Below are 20859 nucleotides of genomic sequence, written 5' to 3'. Positions count from 1 at the left end.
GATTCCAGTAGATGCAAAGAAGACTATGCTATGTCTTGTGCTTGGAGTTTTGGTTGTTCGGGGGCTATCCCCAATACCTACAGCTGTTAAGGAAAGCTTTCATTCTACTGGGGAGAAGCAGCATGTACACAGATAAGCAAACAGAAAATAGATACAAGGTAATTTGGGGGAGGTAGATAGGAACAATAACACCTGAGGGAATTAGCAAAGGCCTTTCTGAAACAGCACTTGAGCTGAGCCTTGGGATTCCAAGAATTAGAGGTGAGGAGGGAGAAAATTCTAAGAATTATGTGGCAAAACCGTTTCAATCCAGTTCCTCTAGATGTAAACCCAGTACTCCTTCTACTGTACCATGGCATACTCACTACTTATAATCTGCTGTTTATTCACCTGGCCAAATGCTAATTTACATTAACTGAATTATGCCCATTTCACTGGCACTTTTCTTACCAGCCCAGTGCAAACAGGTTTGATTAGTACTGGGATGTTGAGACTTGATGTGCTAAAAGAAGTATTAGAGGGGCTACAGTAGAGAAATTATTTTGATAAAACTTCAATCTCTTTTGAACCAGCTACTGGATTCCATGCACTGTTGGTCATTCCTACCACTCAGGCTTTTAGGGAAGAAACACAACTCCCTTGGTGATGCTTTTATTTTGAGGATATATAATTTACTCATTGAGAAATTTTGTCTATCTGTGGTGCCTTCTTTCAGAGATCTAAAACACATCATTGTGGATTTGGGGATCATATTTTGCAATCTTAATGGATTTAAACTTGTGCAAAATTAAAATAGAGATGTTAAATAAAAATTTTAATTCTGTATAGGAATAAAGAAGACTTCAACTATTTAGTCATGAAAGAAAACACATTACCAAATGTCTGATTTTACACTTAAAGTTAATTTATTGAGACCATGTCATGTTTAAGTAATATTATTTAATACTTCTATAAGAATATTTTTTTTTCTGCATTTGGCTTCATTTTGGAGGTGAGAAGGGATCTTGAGGGTGGGGTGGACAAAACACACATGTGATTTCATCAGTGTAGAGAATGCCCATTTGACAACTACTTCTAATGATGTAGATTGGCAGCTTGTCTGTTACTTACAGCCTCAGAAAATTGCTTGGAGCACTTTAGAGATGTAGATTGGCAGCTTGTCTGTTACTTAACAGCCTCAGAAAATTGCTTGGAGCACTTTAGAGCCTATGTAAGGATCACATAGCCAGTAGAGTATCTAGCATTCATATACTGCTTTAATGTTATCTCATTTGAGTTTCACACAACCCTGTGAGGTAGGCACTGGTCTTTTCCCCATTGTACAGATGAGGAAACTGAGGCTGAAAAAGATTAAGTGACTTGCCTGGGGTCACATATCTAGTAAGTGTCTGAGGCCATGTTCAAACTCAGGAATTTCTGACTCCAAGGCCAACATTCTATCCCTTGTTGCCACCTATCAGCCAGTATATTTCAGAGGTAGGACTTGAAACCAGATCTTTCTGACTTCAGGCTACACTTCTGTCTATTATTCCATGCTGCCTCTTTTTTATTTGGTTTCTTGACATTGTTACAATCCATTTGGTTTTGTTAGCTCTCTTTAAAATTTATATTACTTCCATCTTTCAAAATGATAGAAAATTAGTGTGTGCTAATCTTTATTCTTAGCAGACAGTCTTTGATGGAACTGCAAAGCCGTCATGGGGCCAGATCAACAAATGAACAAGACCAGCAACCCTACCTTGTTCAGAGAGGTAAATTATTAAGCCCCTTACTTTGCTTACATAATACATAGTGTAATATCCTCTGGAGCCCTAGAGAGACAAAACCTTATCTAACCAGATTTTCATACTCCTGGAAATTTTCAAAATGTTTCCTTACATGTTTCTGAAAATATGACTTGCTATCATAGGCTTGAGAATTTGGTGTTGTGGTTTTTTTTTTTAACTTTTTTTTTTTTAGCTAATTCTAAAAATAAGCAAACCTCACTTAAGTCCTACTCCTGGGCATGGGAAGTGACCTAGGCTTCTCAAAGAATGTCAGCAGTATGGTCTTGTCTAGGAATTGTCTTTGTTACCCTAGCTAAGATAAACCATATCTCTTATTGTGCTCCACCCGCAATATTTAAAATTTACTAAAATGAGGTCAAAATGAATCCAAAGGCATCTCAGAGAGAATCATCACTAGAAGATAATGAACAGTATTTTCATTTTTATCTTTTAAATCACAGCAACTCATGAAGATGGTCCCCTAATGCACAGAGGGATTGCAATCTCAGTCAGTAGAAGGAATACCCCAATTAATTAAATTACAGATTATGTGAAGTATCAACTTCAGAAATCATTAAGTTTCTGAGTTTGGGGTTAGATTTAGGGGACAGAAAAGTATCATCCTTGTTTTGTAGATTCTGTTAAACATTTGCTGAAAGTCTATCATGTGTAATGCCCTGGGGAAATACAGAAACAAGTCTCCCCTTGCTCTTATAGATCATGCATTTTACTGAGAAAAGTAGAAGAGAAATGTAATCCAGAGGATAACCAAATGATAGCTGAAAGGCAATTTTAATGATTGTTAAGAATCCAGAAAAATTGCATATCAGCTTTTAAACTTCTTTTTTTTGGGGGGGTAATGCTGGATCAGTTTCAAGTCATCACTTAATAACTCAAACATTTCAAGCACTATGCCAAAAAAGAATAAACAGTGTCTCTTATTGTGTTGACAAATTTTCATTAAGCACAGATTAAACGAACACCTCCTATTAGAATACAGAGACTTCTTGGGGCAGATCTAGGACAAATCCTACTAGTATGCTTCATACCCTATTGCCTCCACCAAGCATTTTTACTTACATAAAATAAGATTAAATTTACTTACATAAAATAATATTAAATAAGATTAAAATTAATTTCAAAGACAGCTTTAAAGGAGAAAATTAATCACAAAAATACATAGAAGGTGGTAAGGGAATGGGTGTGTCTGAGTGTGTGTTCGTACATGCACACCTGTGCTTGTCTAAGGTTATTAGCCCTTTTTTAAAACATTATAAGATTAATAAGACAAAGATAAGTATATAAAATAAGAAATAAAACCATTATGTTATCTAATAATAATTTCAACAAAAGAGTCAAACATGTAGTTGAAAGAATTCTTGTTCAAGTACAAGTTGGACTGAAGGATCTCTGAGGTCCCTTGTAACTCTAAAGCTCTGTGAAAATGACAAAGGATGCATTTGCTGTGTTTCCCCTTCCAAGTCCATCCAAAGTGATATTCCTTTTGACTGTACTTCCCTTTGTGGGTGCGGAGCCAGAAGGAATGGTAAAGTTTGGCACTTTCAGATGTGTGGGTTTTTCAAGTGTGGAAACTCCCTCCCTAGATAGAGAGGTCTTTATCTGATAGTAGTGGGGTATACCTGGGAAACTGAGAGGTTAAATGAACTTGCTCATGGCCTCACAGCTAACATGTGCTCAGCATGTGAACCCAAGCCTCCCTATCACTAAAGCCAGCCCTCTGACACATATAAAATATCAAATATCAAATATCCACATCAATGTAGTCAGTTTGTATGCTGTTCCAATCCTGCTGATCTCACTTCGCATCATGCATGGCTTTCTACATTTCCTGGTATTCATTTCTTTTGGAGTGCCATATTTTTCCACTGTAATGTCATAATTTATTTAGCAATCTTCTAATCATTACACATTTAAGTTATTTCCATTTTCTAGCCAGAACTCAAGTTCCAATAGAAATAGAGAAACAGAATATTAGGCTGCTTTGTAAAATAGTGAGTTCCTTGTCACCAGAAGTGTTTGAGCGGAAGCTAGGTGAACCTCAGGAAGGTTATAAGAGATACTTTATGTACCAGATAGGAGGTTGGGCTACATGGTCTCTGGTGTCCCCATCAACTTTTAGAGTTTATGATTTTTCCTTTAATTTGTGTGTCTAGTGTAATAACTGCAGCTATAAATCAAGGAATTAGTAAAAAAAAAAAAAAACCTTTTTTAAAACCACATTATTATAAAACCCACTAAAAATCGTTATTAGTAGAAGTTTGGTTACATTTGCTAGTGACTACTAAACTCTAAACTTAGGCTTATCAAAATGAGTATGTTAAAAAAAAAAAACCAAAAACCTCTACTTAGAGCAAATGATTCACAGGATGGATGAGTTTTTTATGCTTTGTTCCCAGGAGCTGATGATAGAAGCTGGCGGCAGCAACAACAGCAAAGGAGTATTCCAATCCATTCGTGCCCCAAGTGTGGAGAAATTCTGCCAGACATAGATACATTGCAGATTCACGTTATGGACTGCATTATATAAATGTTGATGTCAAAACAAAACAAAAAAAACCACCCTTTCTGGTAGATATTGACTTCGTCCTCTAAGAGCTGTACCTTTGTGTGTTTTTCCTCAAATATTTTGGCCCATTACATTTGTTTTAGAAGAAAGAAAAACTTCTGTGTGTTAAATGAGTCACTGATTGTCCATAAAGGACTCCATTTAAATGAGCTTCATTTTTTGTGTTCAGTTTATACCAGCTTTGCACCTTAATATCTAGATAAATTAATGTAATCAGAAGATAAACTTTACTGATCAATTTAAAGTCCTGTAAGTGGGCAGAAAAGATGAAGTGGTTACAGGTTTAATCAAGAAACAGACTTCCCGTTTTCGAAGTATTCTAACAAATTGTACAGTTCTTTTTATTCATCACCCATTTAAAATGAATCCTGTTGGATTTTTTTTTTTTTGCATTATAGTTTATTTACTGTAGCTAGTGTAAGCATACTAGATTTTTTTTGTATGCTTTTTATCTGGGCACCATGCGCTTTAACTTGACATAAGAAAAATGAAAAATTGTGGGCATATGTGAAGCAAGTGTTAGGTTTATTTGATTTTATGAAATAGTTTACAGTGTAAAGATGTTAACTTTGGGGTTTTTTTTAGTTATTAAGCATAAGTAGGTTTGTACAGTAGATGCTTATTCACTTGTTGACAAGAGAACAGATGTTTATTCATTTTCTTAAATGATCAAGTTACATCTTAAGAGTCATAAAAACAAAATGATTGCAAAATAAAACTGCTTATAAATATTTTAGGCTTTTTCTTATATGTATATTGACTAATTTCTTAACATGCATTTTTCTGTATTAAATTATATACATATAACTAGCTATATGTATTTGTTTGCTTAATTCTCTGGACATGACAAAATCTCATTCCTGGAGGCCAGTTCTCATACTTAGATTGCCAGTAGCTACATCCTGGGATGTAGATTTAGCTATCCTTAAGTGAGCCTAGTTCCAACTGGCCAGCAAATTTTGAACCAGCCATGAAAATAAGCCCAAGTCTGCAACCCCACAGACTAAAAAAAAAATTAAGACAGCAAATCAACATCTTCTATGTCTTTATATTATCTTTGGGTTTCATTTTCATGGTGTGTGATAGGAATACTGTATACTTTAGTACAAGCTGGCAATGTCTATTCTATGACCCTGGTCAAATTGAGGAGCTGGTGAGAGAGTGGGCCCAGATTCAGCAGATGGAGTGTCTTGCATAAGGAACATCAAGAGGCCACTCTCTGTGTGCTGTAAAGTAACTAGAGGGGAATAAAGTATAAGAAAGTGGGAAGGTAGGAAAGGGCCAGGTTGTGAAGGGTTTTAAATCCCAGACAGAAGAATTTGTATTTGATCTTAGGTAATAGGAAACCACTAAAACTTTTGAAGAGAGGAGTGACATGCTCAGACTTTTCCTCTAAGAATACCACTTTGGCAACTGTGTGGAACGTGGATAGAAGAAGGAAGATATCTGAGACAGGGTGACCAATTAGGAGGCTATTGTAATAGTCCAAATGGAAGATGATAAAGACTTGAACTAAGATGGTACCTGTGTAAGTGAAGAAATGGGGACAGAAACAAGGGATGATATAAAGGTAGAATCAATAAGACTTAGGAACGGATGGAATATGTGGGGTAAGGAAGAGTGAGGAATCAAGAATTATTACAAGGTTGTACGTTTGGGAAGAGAAAGAAGAGGACCCAGGACAGAACCTTCAGGTATTCCCAAGTATAGAGCCTTATGCTGAACAAGGAGAGGGATCCAACAAAATAAATCAGTTGGGTAGGAAGAAAAAGAAGAAAGCAGTGTCAAGAAAACCTAAGGAGGAGAGGTTGTTCAGTAGTACCGGATGGTACAGAGAAGTCAAGTAGGATAAGAACAGAGACAAAGGCATCAGATTTGGCAATTAACAGAGCATAGCTAACATTGGAGAGGGCAAGGCAGAAGCCATATTGTAAAAGGTTTATAAATAAATGGGAAGTGACACTGATAGCTTTGGCTAGAAGTGTGGCTGTGAAGGGGAAAAGAAATATAGTTTGTTAGGATGGTACAATTAAATGACAATTGTTGTTGTTCAAGGAGGAAGATCTGGAGATGTTTTTAGGCATCAGGCAAGATGCCTGTGAATAAGGAGAGGCTGAAAATTTTGAGAGAAGAAATGTTCCCAGAAAAGGCAGGAGGGAATAAGGGCACAAGGCGTGGTTGGTGAACAGACAACTTCCTCAGAGACCATAACAAAAGAGAGAGGGAGATGCTGAGGTGATTTGGAATGCAGAGTTGGAGAGAAGAGGGAACTCACAATGGAAGGCCCCAATTTTCTCAGTTAAATATTTGGCAAAGCCCTTGGCTTAGGCAGAGGGTATGATTTAGATAGCTTCAGGAAAGAAGAGAAGATTTGGAGGAGATGCAGAAAGGAATAGGATAGAATCGATCAGGGATTAGTAAAAGGACTGGTAGATAACTGTGATGGTCCAGATATGAATGGGTTATACAACTCTAGTGAACTATGGGTAAACTCTAGTGAACCCAGTTAGCACAGTTCGTGACTTGCTCCATTTGCTTTCAGCAGGATGCATGTAGGGGAGAAGGCAGAATAATCCAGGGATAGGATTTGGAAATGAGCAGGGTAGGACAAAGGAGCAGATTTAAGGGTAGATAACAGTGTAAAAGTTCAACTGGTTACCTCTAGGATCTTGAAGGAAGGAAAGAGGCCAGAGCCAGGGTGAGGGCCGAGAAAGCAACTAGAGGATGAAGTGACAACAAAAAAAATAAATAAGCATATAATAGAGGTAAGGCACAGGGAAAGAAGATGTAGAATTCTTTTTCAGGTAAGGAACTAAAAGTTCTCTGTAAGAACCTTCCAAATTTGTGATTCTATGATTCCCCCTGTAGCTGGGGGAATTGGTTCATAGTTGTAAGAACATATGGTGTGCATTGTCAATGTATTTATAATTGACCATTGGCTTCTGGCCACCTTCCCTGGTGCTGCTGTTCAGCTCAACTAAAGAAATGTACCAAAAGTACATCTTAATGCTCTGTGTCCAACATATCTTTTTTTTTCCCTTGCTCTTCCATTAAAGGGCTAGTTTGTGTTGATAGCTGTTTCAATTATTTCTCATTTTCTGTCTGAGGCATCCAAACCTAGACCTAAGACTTGAATGTTGTCTACTAAGAATTTCTCCTTATCTATGTAAATCAAGGCCACCTAGAATGCCTTTCTTGCAGCAAATAGCATATTAGGTGGACCCTCTTTCCAGATTATTCTGACTCAAGGCTCTAGATGCAATAGTCTCAATTTAGATGCTTTCCTGCCCTCTGCCTCATAGAATCCTGTACTTTAAGACTCAGCTCAATTACCAACTGCATGAAGCCATTCCTAATCCTCTCCCTAGCTACTAATGCCATCCTTCCACAAACTACCTCATGTTTATTTGTATTTTTCTGTCTGTATGTTTTCTCTCCCCAGACAGAATATGAGTCCCTTGAGAGCAAACTATTCCATTTTTGTGTATGTATTTCCAGCATAGCACCTGGTACATAGTAGGCATTTAATAAATATTTGTTGCCCAACCAATCAAGACTGGGAAGTGTTGAAGGTTCACCCTTGTAAGCCATGTTCAACTTAGGTACATTGACCTAGTCTCCAAAGAAGGGAGGGGTCGTATTACCTGAACCATTGCAGCCTGAATACTACTCTATGGTCATGCTAACCATCCCCAAAGCTATCCAGCCTATCCTTATCCATCCCCATTTGCCACTAAACCCCTTGTCATGAGTCTCCCTTTGGCACTCATTCAAAGATAGGCTTCTAGAGTGGCATACCCTTCCATCAACACTGAGCTACAGGCCCAATAACTCACCAAGGTTTTAGAATTACTCAAGATTTAAGCAGACAAATTTTCAATCAAGCATGACCAGAGGAGATGCCTTTGCCATACCACTGAACTTCTTTTTCCACTGATGGGCCTCTTCTACTATATACAAGCAAATGACCAGAATCCCAGCATAGAAAGCACCAATACTAGGAATCTCATGGGATCCCCAAAAGGCTTCTACCTAGCTGGTCTATGCCCAGATTCAGGCCTTTTCTGTCCTTCTCCTAATGATTCCCCCTATATTCCTAATCCCAGGCCCAATGACATCATTAGGCTCATCAAGAATGCCACAGCAGAAGCACAATCCATGGTGAATTAGGTACTGTTACCATTTAGGCAAGCAGTCTCTGGCTAACCTTGAGCTACACAGGCTCAGAGGTCTCTGCCACTCCAGGGATGTCTCTTTAGTCTTGTTTGTCCTAAGTATGCCCCTTGCTTTTGTCTTCTAGGCAACTGTTCAGCTATAGAGTCATATCAGTTAAGGCCACCATATCCAAAACTACTGAATGTCCTACTATGTTGTCCTTTAAATTCTCATTAAGCACTTTAGACACACTTCTATTAGCCCTGCCTCTTGCCAGCCCAAGATTGCTCTCAGGTAACAGAAATCTCTTACATAGCCTATCAAAGACCATTGTCCCTATTGAAATTTCAGCAAGGTACCACAGTAGCCACGTCCTGTTTGAAAGGGGAATATCTCCATAAATAACAAGGAACCTCACCTTAAACAGCTGATATATTAAAGTTGCTGCCCACTCCAAGGTGTACTCCCCCAATCAGACAGTATTAACTTACTTACTATGAGCCAGTCACTATTCTAAGTGCTGAGAATATAAAGAAAGGCAAAAACATGGTTCCCTACTCTCGAGAAAATCACATTCTACTGAAGGAGACGAGAAGCAAACACTTGCAAGAAATTTCAGGGGTAAGGCACTAGCAGCAGATGTGGACTCCTGAAGAAGGTGGAGTTTGAGCTGAGTCTTAAAAGCTCCTTAAGGAAGCCAGGAAGTGGCAGTACGGCGAGCATTACAGGTGTGGGAGACAGCTCCTGAAAAAGCACCAAGTTAAGAGATAGAGCAGTACGTGCAAGGAATAGCAGGGCCAATGTTGCCGGATCATAAAGGTCTGCTGAAGCGGTCCATAGCTAGGTTGTAAAAGACTACCTAAAAAGACCTGTGTCTGCTCCTTGTGCCCCTGCATTAGTGGGTGGGGAAATAACAGAAGCAGCAGCAGTGCTTCCCTGGCTGGGAAAGCTGGTACACATGCTATGGTCACCTATAGTGGATACTCTACTTATGCCACAAGCTGAACAACCAGGTCCTGTTGGTCCTGCAACTGCTCACCAACCTAGTATGTAACTTTCATCAAACCCTCGAGAGGTGGGTGCAAAGTTGGGGCTACAGTCTTCATAGAAGACTGATATTACTGTTATGCTCCCATGACCTTTTCAATCAATTGGTGTTCATTCCACTGTACCACACTACCTCAGTGAACTGACAAGTATAAATAAAATATTATGGGAATTCAGAGGCAGGACAAATCATCACATCATAGATTCAGAGCTGAAAGTAATATTAGAAGTCATCTTGTCCAACTACTCAGTTTACAAATCAGAAAACTGAGGTCCAAATCAATTCTGGGTAGGGAATTGGGGCAGATTTCACAAAGGAGATGATATTTGAGGTAGGTCTTGATGAAAACAGGATTTATATAGGCATATATTTAGAAGGCAAGAATAGACATTCAATAGATGAGCAAAGGTACAGAGGTGAGAAAACGTTGGGAAAGTATTCCAGAAACATCACAGAACCAGTCTTGCTTGAGTGGTCAGGGTAAATGAAGAGTGCAATTAAAAAGCTGAAAGGGGAAGATCAGGGGATTTAGAGGCCATATCAAACTCCCTAATTTTATAGATGAGAAAATTTATAGATTAGAAAATTTTACAAATGAGGAAAAAAAAAATTAAGGGACTTGCCCAGTGTCACAAAGGTAAAAAGCAACAAAGACAGAATTCAAATCCATACCCTCTTGACTCTAGGTTCAATGTTCTTTTAGAACCTAGTGCCCTTATAAGAGTAAGACTAGACTGGTGGCCAGAAACTGGAAGCTTTTGAAAGCACCATCAATTGGTGAGGTGGAGGACAGTTTTTGCTCTCCTCTCCCTTGTTTCTCTTGATTGATTTTTCTTGATACCACCTAGACCAGGAGCTGGGTCCTATAGACAGACAGACAGACAGACACACACACACACACACACATACACACAAACACACCCCTATCCCCTTATCTCACCCATATCTGAGAGTATGGTAAGGAGTTTCTGGAAATGGTTGGGCAGATGTTTCAGGGAGGCAGATATGCTTGGTCTATTTCTTTTCCATTTTTTAAATATAGCCAATAAATTCAGTGTATGCGTTCTATGAATATTTGTTGTTCAATCATTTTTCAGTTGTGTCTGACTCTTCATGACCCCATTTGAGGTTTTCTTGGGTGAAGATACTGGAGTGGTTTGTCATTTCTTTCTCATTTTATAGATGAGGAAACTGGGGTTAAGTGACTTGCCCAGGGTCACACAGCTAGTAAGTGTCTGAGGCCACATTTGAACTCAGGCCCTCCTGACTCCAGGATCAGTGCTTTATGCACAGCGCCACCTAGCTCTCCTGTTCTATGAATAAAGGGAGTTAAAACTGAGAGGAAATCCAGAGCAAGGTGCTAAAGCGAGGGGCTGAATCATGAATTTATACAGAGCCTCCTCAAAAGTTTTAACCTACTAAAGCTTAGACTAGGAATTTTGGAACACACTACATATTTTAATTTTTGAGTCATATTTAAAAAATTTTCCCTTACACTGAGAATCTGGTCAGCATTGCCCTGAGAAGCCAGCAAGGCAGAGAATATGAGAGGGGAGTACTCTGAGCATTTGCAGGCTGAACTCCCTCTGGTGGTCAATGGCATACTGCAATTGTTTTAGAAAGGCTGGCGCTAGAAAAGTAGTGCCAGTACTTACCTGGGGACTGAAGTCTAGCACTTTCAGGCAGACAAAAAGATTCTGCACTCCCTCTTTCAATGATATTGTGCACTGTTTTTCTGTAGACTTAAGGAAGGAGCACAAGAACTGGTATGGAATGTCCTTCATGTCGCATGGAGCCTATACCTGTTATCCCTAATTTAGTAATGAGAGTTCCTTTTCTGATTTGTCTGAAGCAAACCACAGTCAGTTATTGGTAGGCAATGGAACTATTGGAGATATTTGAACAGAAGTGTAATAAGATTAGATATATACATGAGGAAGATTAGTGTGGCGGTAATATAAATGATGACTTGGAGGAGGGACTGGTACAAGGCTACTGGAATAGTTCTAATAATGGTGGTGGCAACGGAAACAAAAGAAATGAAGGTTGCATAGGTAGAATTAATAGGATTTGGTAACTGATTTCATGTGAAAAATAAGGGAGAAAGAATAGCAAGAAATAAAAAACAGTATTTCAAATATATATTTCCCCCAAGGTTCTGTCCTTTTCTCTATCTGTACTTTCTCCCTTGATAGTCACATCTACTCCCATGGTTTTAGCATCTCTATATAGCTATCTTGCAAATCTATCCACAGGCAGCCTGGTACAATGGATTGAATATGCACTGGCTTTGGAGTTAGAAGACTGAGGTTCAAATCCTGTCTTCCACCTTAGTCAGTCAATAATCATTTAGTATCAAGCTTCCAAACGATTGCTTTATAGAAATAGAAAAAATAATGAAATTCATCTAGAGAAACAAAAGATCTAGAATCTCAAGGGAAATAACGAAAAAATTGGGAAGAAAGGAGGCCTAAGAGTACCAGAACTCAAACTACACTACAAAGCAGTAATTGTTAAAAACAATTTGGTCTTGGTAAAGGAAGTCAATCAATGGAGCAGATTAGTTAAAAAACATACATAAGCAAATGAACTTAGTAACCTAGTGCTTGATAAACCCCAAAACCACAGCTACTAGATAAAGACCCACTATTTGACAAAAATTTTGGGAAAACTGAAAGGCAATCTGGCAGAAAAATTAGATTTTGACCAGCATCTCACACTAAGAGTTCATGAAAGAGGATCACAGAAGCTAAAAAGGGAAATTCTGATCACAGTTGAAAAGTTTTGTACCAACAAAATCAATGCAACTAAAATTAGAAGGGAAAGAATTAACTAGGAGAAAAATCTTTGTAAAAAATTCATCTGATAAAGGTTTCATTTCCAAGATATAAAAGGAATTGATTCAAATTTATAGGAATAAAAGTCATTCTCTAATAAAATCAATTGGATCTGAATAGGCAGTTCCAACCTATCAATAGTCAAAAAAATTTTTTTTAAATTCTCCAAATCACTGGTAATTACAGAAATACAAATTAAAGCAACTCTGAGGTTCTACCTCATAGTCATCATAAAGATGACAAAAAGGGAAAATGATGAATTTTGGAGGGGCTACAGGAAAAACAGGCACATTAATGTACTGCATGGTGGATCTGGGAATAGTCAAGCCATTCTGGAAAGTAGTTTAATGACCTGCCCCATTAAATTGTAACCCTCTGACTCAATGACCTCTTCTAGACCTATACCTCAAAAAGATCAGAGAAAGGAAAAAGACATATACCTATAAAATATTTATAGCATCTCCTTCTTTTGTAGTGGCAAAAAAAAAACCCCAAAACTGGAAACTTTCTGAATTGGAGAATGGCTGATCAATGCAATGACCAACCATAATTCCAGAGGACCAATGATGAAACATATTTCTCACCTCTTGATAAAGAGATGATAGATTCGAGATACAGAATGAGACACATTTTTAGACATAGATGATCTGGGGATTTGTTTTCCTTGATGAAGCACGTTTGTTACAAGGAGTTGTATTTTTAATTGAGGTATAACACAGAGAAAATACTTCTTAAATGAAAAATTTAAAAACAAGAACAAGCATTGATTAAGCACTTAATATATGCCAGTCACGACGCTAAGTGCTGAGAACACAGAGGAAAAACAAAAATTTTCCCTGCCCTCAAGGAATTTCTACTGGAGGAAATAACACATATAAATTTTTTAAAATACCACATTTCACCTCATAATCGCCACCACCACATAATCGTCGCACCCTGTTTTTTCAGTCCAAAAATTGATTCATAATCATCTCATGGAATAATTCTGTTCATTACACCACTTAAAAGGTAAACAGAGCAAAAATGTATTCACCAGTGGCACGTGGATAAGCATTTATCTCTCATGCATTGCAAGCCACAAGCCTAGAATTCTCAGCACACATGCAATGTCAGTATATTTCTGAAAACCAACTTGCATGGTTTGTTTAGAGTGCTGCAGTACTAATGGTATTGTCATTCAACCCAATGAAAAGCATTGCAGGGGGGTCAGGCTGGCGAAGCTGCCGTGAGTAAGTCACATGATATGGTAAAACTTACATTTTCCCCTGCTAGCTAAACTGTACAGTTAGTCTGCCAGTGATACATTAACATGCAAAGCATTTCTTTCTGATTATGGTAAATATAAAAATTATTTTGCAGGCTTCAAGCTGAAAGTGATTGTGTTTGCTGAACGGCATGGAAACAGAGCTGCAGAAGGACAGTTTTCAGGGAGTGAAAAGTTGATGAGAGACTGGCAGAAACTAAAAGCAAGTAATATAAGCACAATTTTTAAATTTTCACATAATAGTTGTACCCCACCTTTTTTGCAAAAAAATCTGGTATAAAATCTGCGACTATTATGCAGTGAAATACAGTAAGACAGTGTAGATGGAAGCAAACCTTAGGATGACACAAGCAGCTGTGGGGGTGTCAGGGGGTAGAACAAGAAAGACCATTTCAGGGAATTTAGCTGAGAAGGAAAGGAGGGATATAGGACAATAGTTGGCAGTTAGGATCTAGTGAGGTTTTCTCAAGGATGAGGAAGACCTGGAAATCTTTGTGGGTAGCAGGGAAGGAACCCAGTACACAGGAAACGACTGAAGAAGAGAAAGTGAAAATAATAGTGGAGCCAATATACTAGAGAAGACAGGAGGGGATGGGACCAAGAATACATAAAAAAGCAGGGAGGGGGAGGAGGAACTAAGATGGCAGAGTAGAAGTAGCAACTTATACAAACTGTCCCAACAGTCTCCTCCAAACAACTTTAAAATAACACCTCAAATATAATTTTAGAGCAGCAGAGCCATAAAAGGTCAGGGCAAGATATTTTTTCCAGCCTAAGAAAACTTAGGAGGTCAGCAGGAAGAGATCTGTGACACCAAGGGTGGGGGTGGGCCTGAGAGCAGCTATAACAGCAGCAGCAGCAGCGGCTGTGCTCAGTCCAGAGACCCTAAAGGGGTCAGACAAATGGTAAGAAAGAGATTCCTGGGGACTCTCTGATGGCACTAGGTACAGCTGGCATTGATTGGTAACTCTACTGCCCATAACAGTTCTGGGTCACAGCTCCAGGACAGAGAGGACCACTTGTGGTCAGTCACAAAGGAGAAGGGCCTCCAGTTAAAGGTCCTGAAGAACACTAGCATTTGTGGCTGCAAGGGCAGCAGGGGCCATTCTGAGGTACAGAGCAGAACAGAGACTAGGAGAGCAGTGACCACACCTCTCCCCAGATCAACACCATGGAAGCAATGAAAACTTGCAGATCCCCAGAACTAGTTCTGAAAACAGCAGCAGAAAAAGCCTGAAGCTTGGGACAAGGCTTCCCCACCCTCAGGTAAGCAGAGCTCAACTTTAACATAAAGTTCAAAGTCAAGAAACAGGCTGGAAAAATGAGAACACAGTTAAAAAAAAACGATCATAAAAAGTTACTAAGGAAGAACAAGACACAAACTCAGAAGACAACAATGTGAAAAGAGCTACAAGCAAAGCCTCAAAGAAAAATGCTAATTAGACCCAAGCCCAACAAGAATTCCTGGAGAGTTAAAGAAAATGATAAGAGTGACAGAGGAAAAACTAGGAAAAGAAATGAGAGTGATGCAAGAAAATTACCAAGAAAATTAATATCTTAGTAAAAGAGGTACAAAAACATTCTGAAGAAAATAATACCTTACAAAACAGAATTGGTCTAACGGTAAAAGAAGCACAAAAATTCACTGAAGAACCCCTTAAAAAATAGAATTGGCCAAAAGGAAAATGAGATACAAAAGGTCACTGAAGAAAATAATTCCTTAAAAATTAGGGTTGGGCAAGTCTAAGCAAATGACTCCATGAGACATCAAGAAATCATAAAACGAAGTCAAAAGAATTTTTAAAATGTGAAATATCTCATCAGAAAAACAACTGACCTCAAAAATAGATCAAGGAGAGATCATTTAAGGTTATTGGACTACCTAAAAGCCATAGTCAAAAAAAGAGTCTAGACATCATATTTCAAGAAATTATCAAGGAAAATTGCCCTGATATCCTAGAACCAGAGGAATAGAAAGAATCCACTGATTACCTACCAAAAGAGATCACAAAATGAAAACTCCCAGGAATATTATAGCCAAGTTCCAGAGCTCCCAGGTGTAGGAGAAAATATTGCAAGCAGCCAGAAAGAAACAATTCAAATATTGTGGAGCTACAGTCAGGATCACACAGGATTTAGCAGCTTCCACATTAAAGGAGTAGAGGGCTTAGAATATGATATTCTAGAAGGCAAAGGAGCTAGAAATACAATCAGAAATAACCTACCTTGTAAAACTGAGTATAAACCTTCAGGGGAAAAATAGATATTTAATGAAATACATGACTTTCAAGCATTCCTTACTAAAAGACCTGAGCTGAATAAAGAAATTTGACATCCAAACACAAGGCTTAAGAAAAGCACAAAAAGGTAAACATGAAAGAAAATCATAAGGGACTCAAAAGTTCAACTGTTTACATTCCTATATGGGAATGCAAACTGAAGTATAATTTTCTCTATTTTTCTTGCTTTTTTAGCAATACATCTAAAATGGAAATATATATGCATGATTTCACATCTACAATTGATATATTATTTGTCTTCTCAGGGAATAGGGAAGAAAAGGACTTAGAATTCATAATTTAAAAAAAAGAATGTTAAAAATAAATGATATATATTTTTAAAAGAGTACATAAAAAGGGGTTGGCCTTGGCAAACAGAAGGACTACCTCATCATCAGAGGCTAGAATAAAAGAATAGGTAGTGGTAGGGGGAAGGAAGGATATGACATGAAAAGGGAAGAGGGAACATGAATGGCCTTAATTTTTCGATGAAGTATAAATCAAGATACTCAGCTGAGAAGGTGGGTGGAAGGAGTGTCACTGGAGGCTTAAAGAGAAAAGAAAAGGTTTGGAATAGCCGCAGTGATTGGTGGGATAGGGAATCATTTAGGACAGAATAGTAGAATTACCTTCTTGTAGTGAGGGGTCCAGTTGAAATTTGATTAAACAAAGCATTTATCGATCCAATCATTTTGGAGAGCAATTTGGAGTTATGCCCAAAGGGCTATAAAAATGTACATACTCTTTGACTCAGCAATACCACTTCTAGGTCTGTATTCCAAAGAGATCATAAAAACAGAAGAAGGACCTACATGTACAAAAATATTTATAGCAGCTCTTTTTGTGGTGGCAAAGAATTGGTAATTGGGGGGATGCCCATCAATTGGGGAATGGCTGAACAAGTTGTGGTATATGAATGTAATGGAATACTATTGTGTTATAAGAAATGATGAGCAGGCCAACTTCAAAAAAAACTTGGAAAGACTTACATGAACTGATGCAGTGAAATAAGCAGAACCAGGAGAGTAACAGCCACATTATGGGATGACTGACTTTGATAGACTTGGCTCTTCATGGCAACACAAGACTCTAAGACAACTCCAAAATATTCATGATGGAAATTGCTATCCACACCCAGAGAAAGAAATATGGAGTCTGAATGCAGATGGAAGCATGCTATTTGCTCTCCTTTTCCTTTGTTGTTTTGCTTTATTGCTTCATTGTCATGGTTCCTCCCATCAGTTCTAATTGTTCTTTACATCATGACTAACTGGAAAATATGCTTAATATGAATGTGTAAGTAGAGCCTATATCAGATTGTATGCAGTCTTGGGGTGGGGGGAAGGTGGGAAAGGGAGAAAATTTGAAACTCAAAATCTTATGGAAGTGAATATTGAAAACTAAAAATAAATAAATTAATAAAAAAGAAAGCATTTATTAGATGCTTATTATGTTCCAGACGCTGTGCTAAGTACTGGGGTACCAATACAAGCAAAAAAGATAGCCGCTGCCTTCAAAGAGCTTCCATTCTAAAAGGGAAATATATATAAAAGACATATAAAAGCTAAAAGTGAGAATTGTAGAGGTGAGGGAAGGATCTTGGAAAGCAGGGAGAATCAAGAGCTTAGCTGGGTTAGAAGTAAGAATGGGTGGCATAGACATTTCCTCCAATGGAGTTTCTATGGAGGAACTCATCATTTGGAGGAGGAGGCTACAAAGACGCAAGTATCACTGGTGTGAAAAACTACCCCACAAGGAGGTTCACTAGCATATTCACAGTGGACTCAGTCAGCACCATTTTGCTGTTTCCTCCAGTTCCATTCAAAAACACCTAAATAGGAGCAAAGAAGCCATATGGTAGGGTTATAAGATGGTACTGGAGTTCAGTGATAGGACAGAAAAGCAAGAGTCTCAAGAATAGAAGACAGCGTAGAACTGAATTAGCTCAACAGGGTAAGGAGAGAGGAGTTGGAAACACAGGTGATGTCTTGGGATAGTACTGAGAGATGGAGGGACTGGAGGCCATGATGAAAGGGATAAAGTTTAGGAGAAATGAGGCATAAGGAGAAATGGGAAGTTAAAGATGATGATCAGATAAGGGAAATTCAGAGTTCTTGAACATGGAATCAGGATCTCTGTGGGTGATCATGGCCAGATTGGAAGTATGCACATCTCTATGTGAAGTTGAAGTAGAAAGGAGGAGTAGATTATAGGAATTAAGTAAACTGACTAACTGGTAAATTAGGGCATTTGAGGTAACATCAACATGAATGAGGATCCCCTAGAATCAGGAGACGCTTACTGTATGACCCTGGCAAACAGTACTTAGCCTCTCTTGATTGTTTCCTGACCTTGGGGTAGATGAGTTTTCTAAGGTCCCATGCAGCTTTAAATCTACATATAATCCTATGGAATTACCCCCAACTTTTCTTGAGCTCCAGTTCCCCATCTCTAGTCACCTACTTGATATCTTAGCTCAATATCCCTTGGGCACTTCTAGCTTAGCATATTTAAAACTAAAATCATCATATTCTTCTCAAAGTTGCCCCCGCTTCTAACTTCTCACTTTACGTTGATGGCACCAATCTTGTTCCAGTCAGGCACAAAAGCTTGCAACCTTTGACTTCTCTCTCTTCTTTTTCATCCTCTCTTCCTACATTACCACATCCTCATTTATGTTTGTGGAAATCAACTTCCTCCTAGGTGCTCTTTTCTCCATGAAGCTTTATCATCCAACCAACTGAAAGTTTTCAAATTTTTCATAGAGCTTTTTGTTTAGATATGTCCTTTGCACATTTCACAATGTCCCTTGTGTTATTCTTTTTTTATGTATCTGAAATCTTCCCTGTAGTTGCTTATAAGCTCCTTGAACGCAGAGACTATTTTGTTAAGCACTTAATAAAATCTTTATTTAATTTGCTGAACTGAATCAATCAGTAAGCATTTATTAAGCATCTATAATGTGCTAAGTACTGGGGACACAAAGAAAAACAGTTCCAACCCTTAGGGAGTTCACATTTTATCAGGAGAAATAGACACACACTAAGTATAAGCTATATATTTTTAAATGCAAGATAATTTTGATTAAAGGCACTAGCAGGTAGGGACATCAGGAGAGACCTCATGAGGCAACACTTGAGTTGTGCTTTGAAGCAAACTAAAGATTCTAAGAAGCAGAGGAGCAAATATTCCAAGCATCTAAGAGAGCCTATGCAAAGACATGGGGGTGGGGGATGAAATGCTCTGTGAGGAAGGTAATACAATCCATTTGGCCAAAGCATGGAGTCCACGAAGGTAAGTATTGCGTAACAAGACTGGAAAAGTAGGTTGGGAGACTGCAGAATTGGAAAACTAGGTGAAGTATCTGTTACTAACAGAATCAGAATGAGGAACAAGACACATTCAATTTGAGACACTAGTTAAGACATACACTTGAGAGATTTCCTATAGTTACAGAAGTGAGTCATAAGGTCTGGAGCTTAGAAGAGAGATCTAGACTGGAGATATATATGTGGTATTTCTACAGTCATGTTCACAGATCTGGTATTTGAAAAGCAGTTATTATGCAGTTGCTAGGGCACTGGGCACTGGACTTGGGAGTCAGAAAAACCTGGATTCAAATTCTGTCTTCCATATATACTCCCCTTGTGACCTTGGATAAATCACTTAATCAATCAGTTTCCTCATCTGTAAAATAAGGGGATTGGAGACTTGGTGATAACAAACTTGGCTCCAGATAGAGCACTGAGCTTGGAGGTCAAATTCTGCCTCACTATCGGTGTGCCCCTGGACAGAGGGTGAAACCATCTGTCTCAATTTCCTCACCTATAAAATGGGAATAATAATAGCACCTACCACCTAGGGATCAAATGAGATATTTACAAAGCACTTAGCAAATCTTAAAATGCTATGTAAATGCTAGCTATCATTATTGTTACAACCATCTTTGGAGATTCTGTGAAAATGATTTATAACTGCCAAGGAAGAAAGTTATAGAGATAACAAAAGAGTGACAAGGACAGGCTCTTCAGAGAACTGGTGGAAAGGGTAGGGGACAGAGGAAGCTGCAAAAAAAAGAAGACATAGGGTGGGGACACCTAGGTGGTCCAGTGGATAGAGCACTGGCCCTTAAGTCAGAAAGACCTGAGTTCAAATCCGGCCTCAGACCAAACACTTGACACGTACTAGCTCATCTGTTACCTGGAGCTTGTCATTGCCCTCTCTGGGCTCTTATCTTTCTAACCTTTTTTCTGGTGGGCTGGACCCCACCCCTTATGCAAGTCTGGTGAAGCCCCTCTCTGGGCCCATTCCCAGTCGTGTTTTTAAATACACAAAATAAAATACGCAGGATTACAAAGGAAACCAACTACAGCTGAAGTTATTAAAATGTTAAAAAAAAAATTCAGGGACCCCTGGGTCAAGCACCCCTGACCTAGCTCTGGTCTCCCCAGGCACCTCGGCCTCTAGACTCCACGACCACATTTGTAGCTTTAAAATGCAGCTGCCAGCCGAAAGACAAACCTGCAGCTCCATTGCCCAGAAGTAGCAACTGAGGCAAAACACTAGCGAAGGGTGACACATCAATTCAGTGGGGGAGGAAGGCGGGGGGAGAATCCAGGAAGCGATAACCAGCTTCCGCCCGCCCCGAGAAATAAAAGACAACAGAACACGGCGAGAGACCGAAATGGAAACCCTCTGCCCTTGTGTCACACGGGGCCATAGATAGGAACCCGCCCGGAAGTCCCGCCCTTCACCAGGAGAAAATCCTATCGCAGCTCTCCCTACCGGGGCGTGGGGGCAGGAAAAATGATGGCCTACCTCTCCTTCCGTTAACGCCACCACGCACAACGGCACCTCAGCCAATCAGTTCAACCCACAGAGCTACCGCAGCCCGCCAGTGCCCTGACGTCAAAGCAGGGGCGG

General features: G+C 39.0%; 1 protein-coding gene across 3 annotated transcripts in view; it reads left to right on the top strand.

The window, feature by feature from the left end:
* OPTN (optineurin) overlaps positions 1-7427 on the top strand; it is a 54204-nt gene extending 46777 nt beyond the window's left edge. For 2 of the 3 annotated variants that reach the window (XM_027838782.1, XM_027838780.1), the window contains exons 13-14: positions 1666-1751; positions 4184-7427. In XM_027838782.1, the coding sequence (XP_027694583.1) occupies positions 1666-1751; positions 4184-4314 (217 nt within the window). In that variant the 3' untranslated portion in view covers positions 4315-7427. The remainder of the gene's footprint in view (positions 1-1665; positions 1752-4183) is intronic. The other variant, XM_027838781.1, reaches the window with a different exon arrangement.
* The last annotated feature ends 13432 nt before the right edge of the window (positions 7428-20859 follow it).

Source organism: Vombatus ursinus, unplaced genomic scaffold (genome assembly GCF_900497805.2).
Source record: "Vombatus ursinus unplaced genomic scaffold, bare-nosed wombat genome assembly UNPS02014830.1, whole genome shotgun sequence".
NCBI classification, from domain to species: Eukaryota; Metazoa; Chordata; class Mammalia; order Diprotodontia; family Vombatidae; genus Vombatus; species Vombatus ursinus.
The sequence above is the reverse complement of the archived record's forward strand: the minus strand, read 5'-3'. Positions and strand labels throughout refer to the sequence as shown.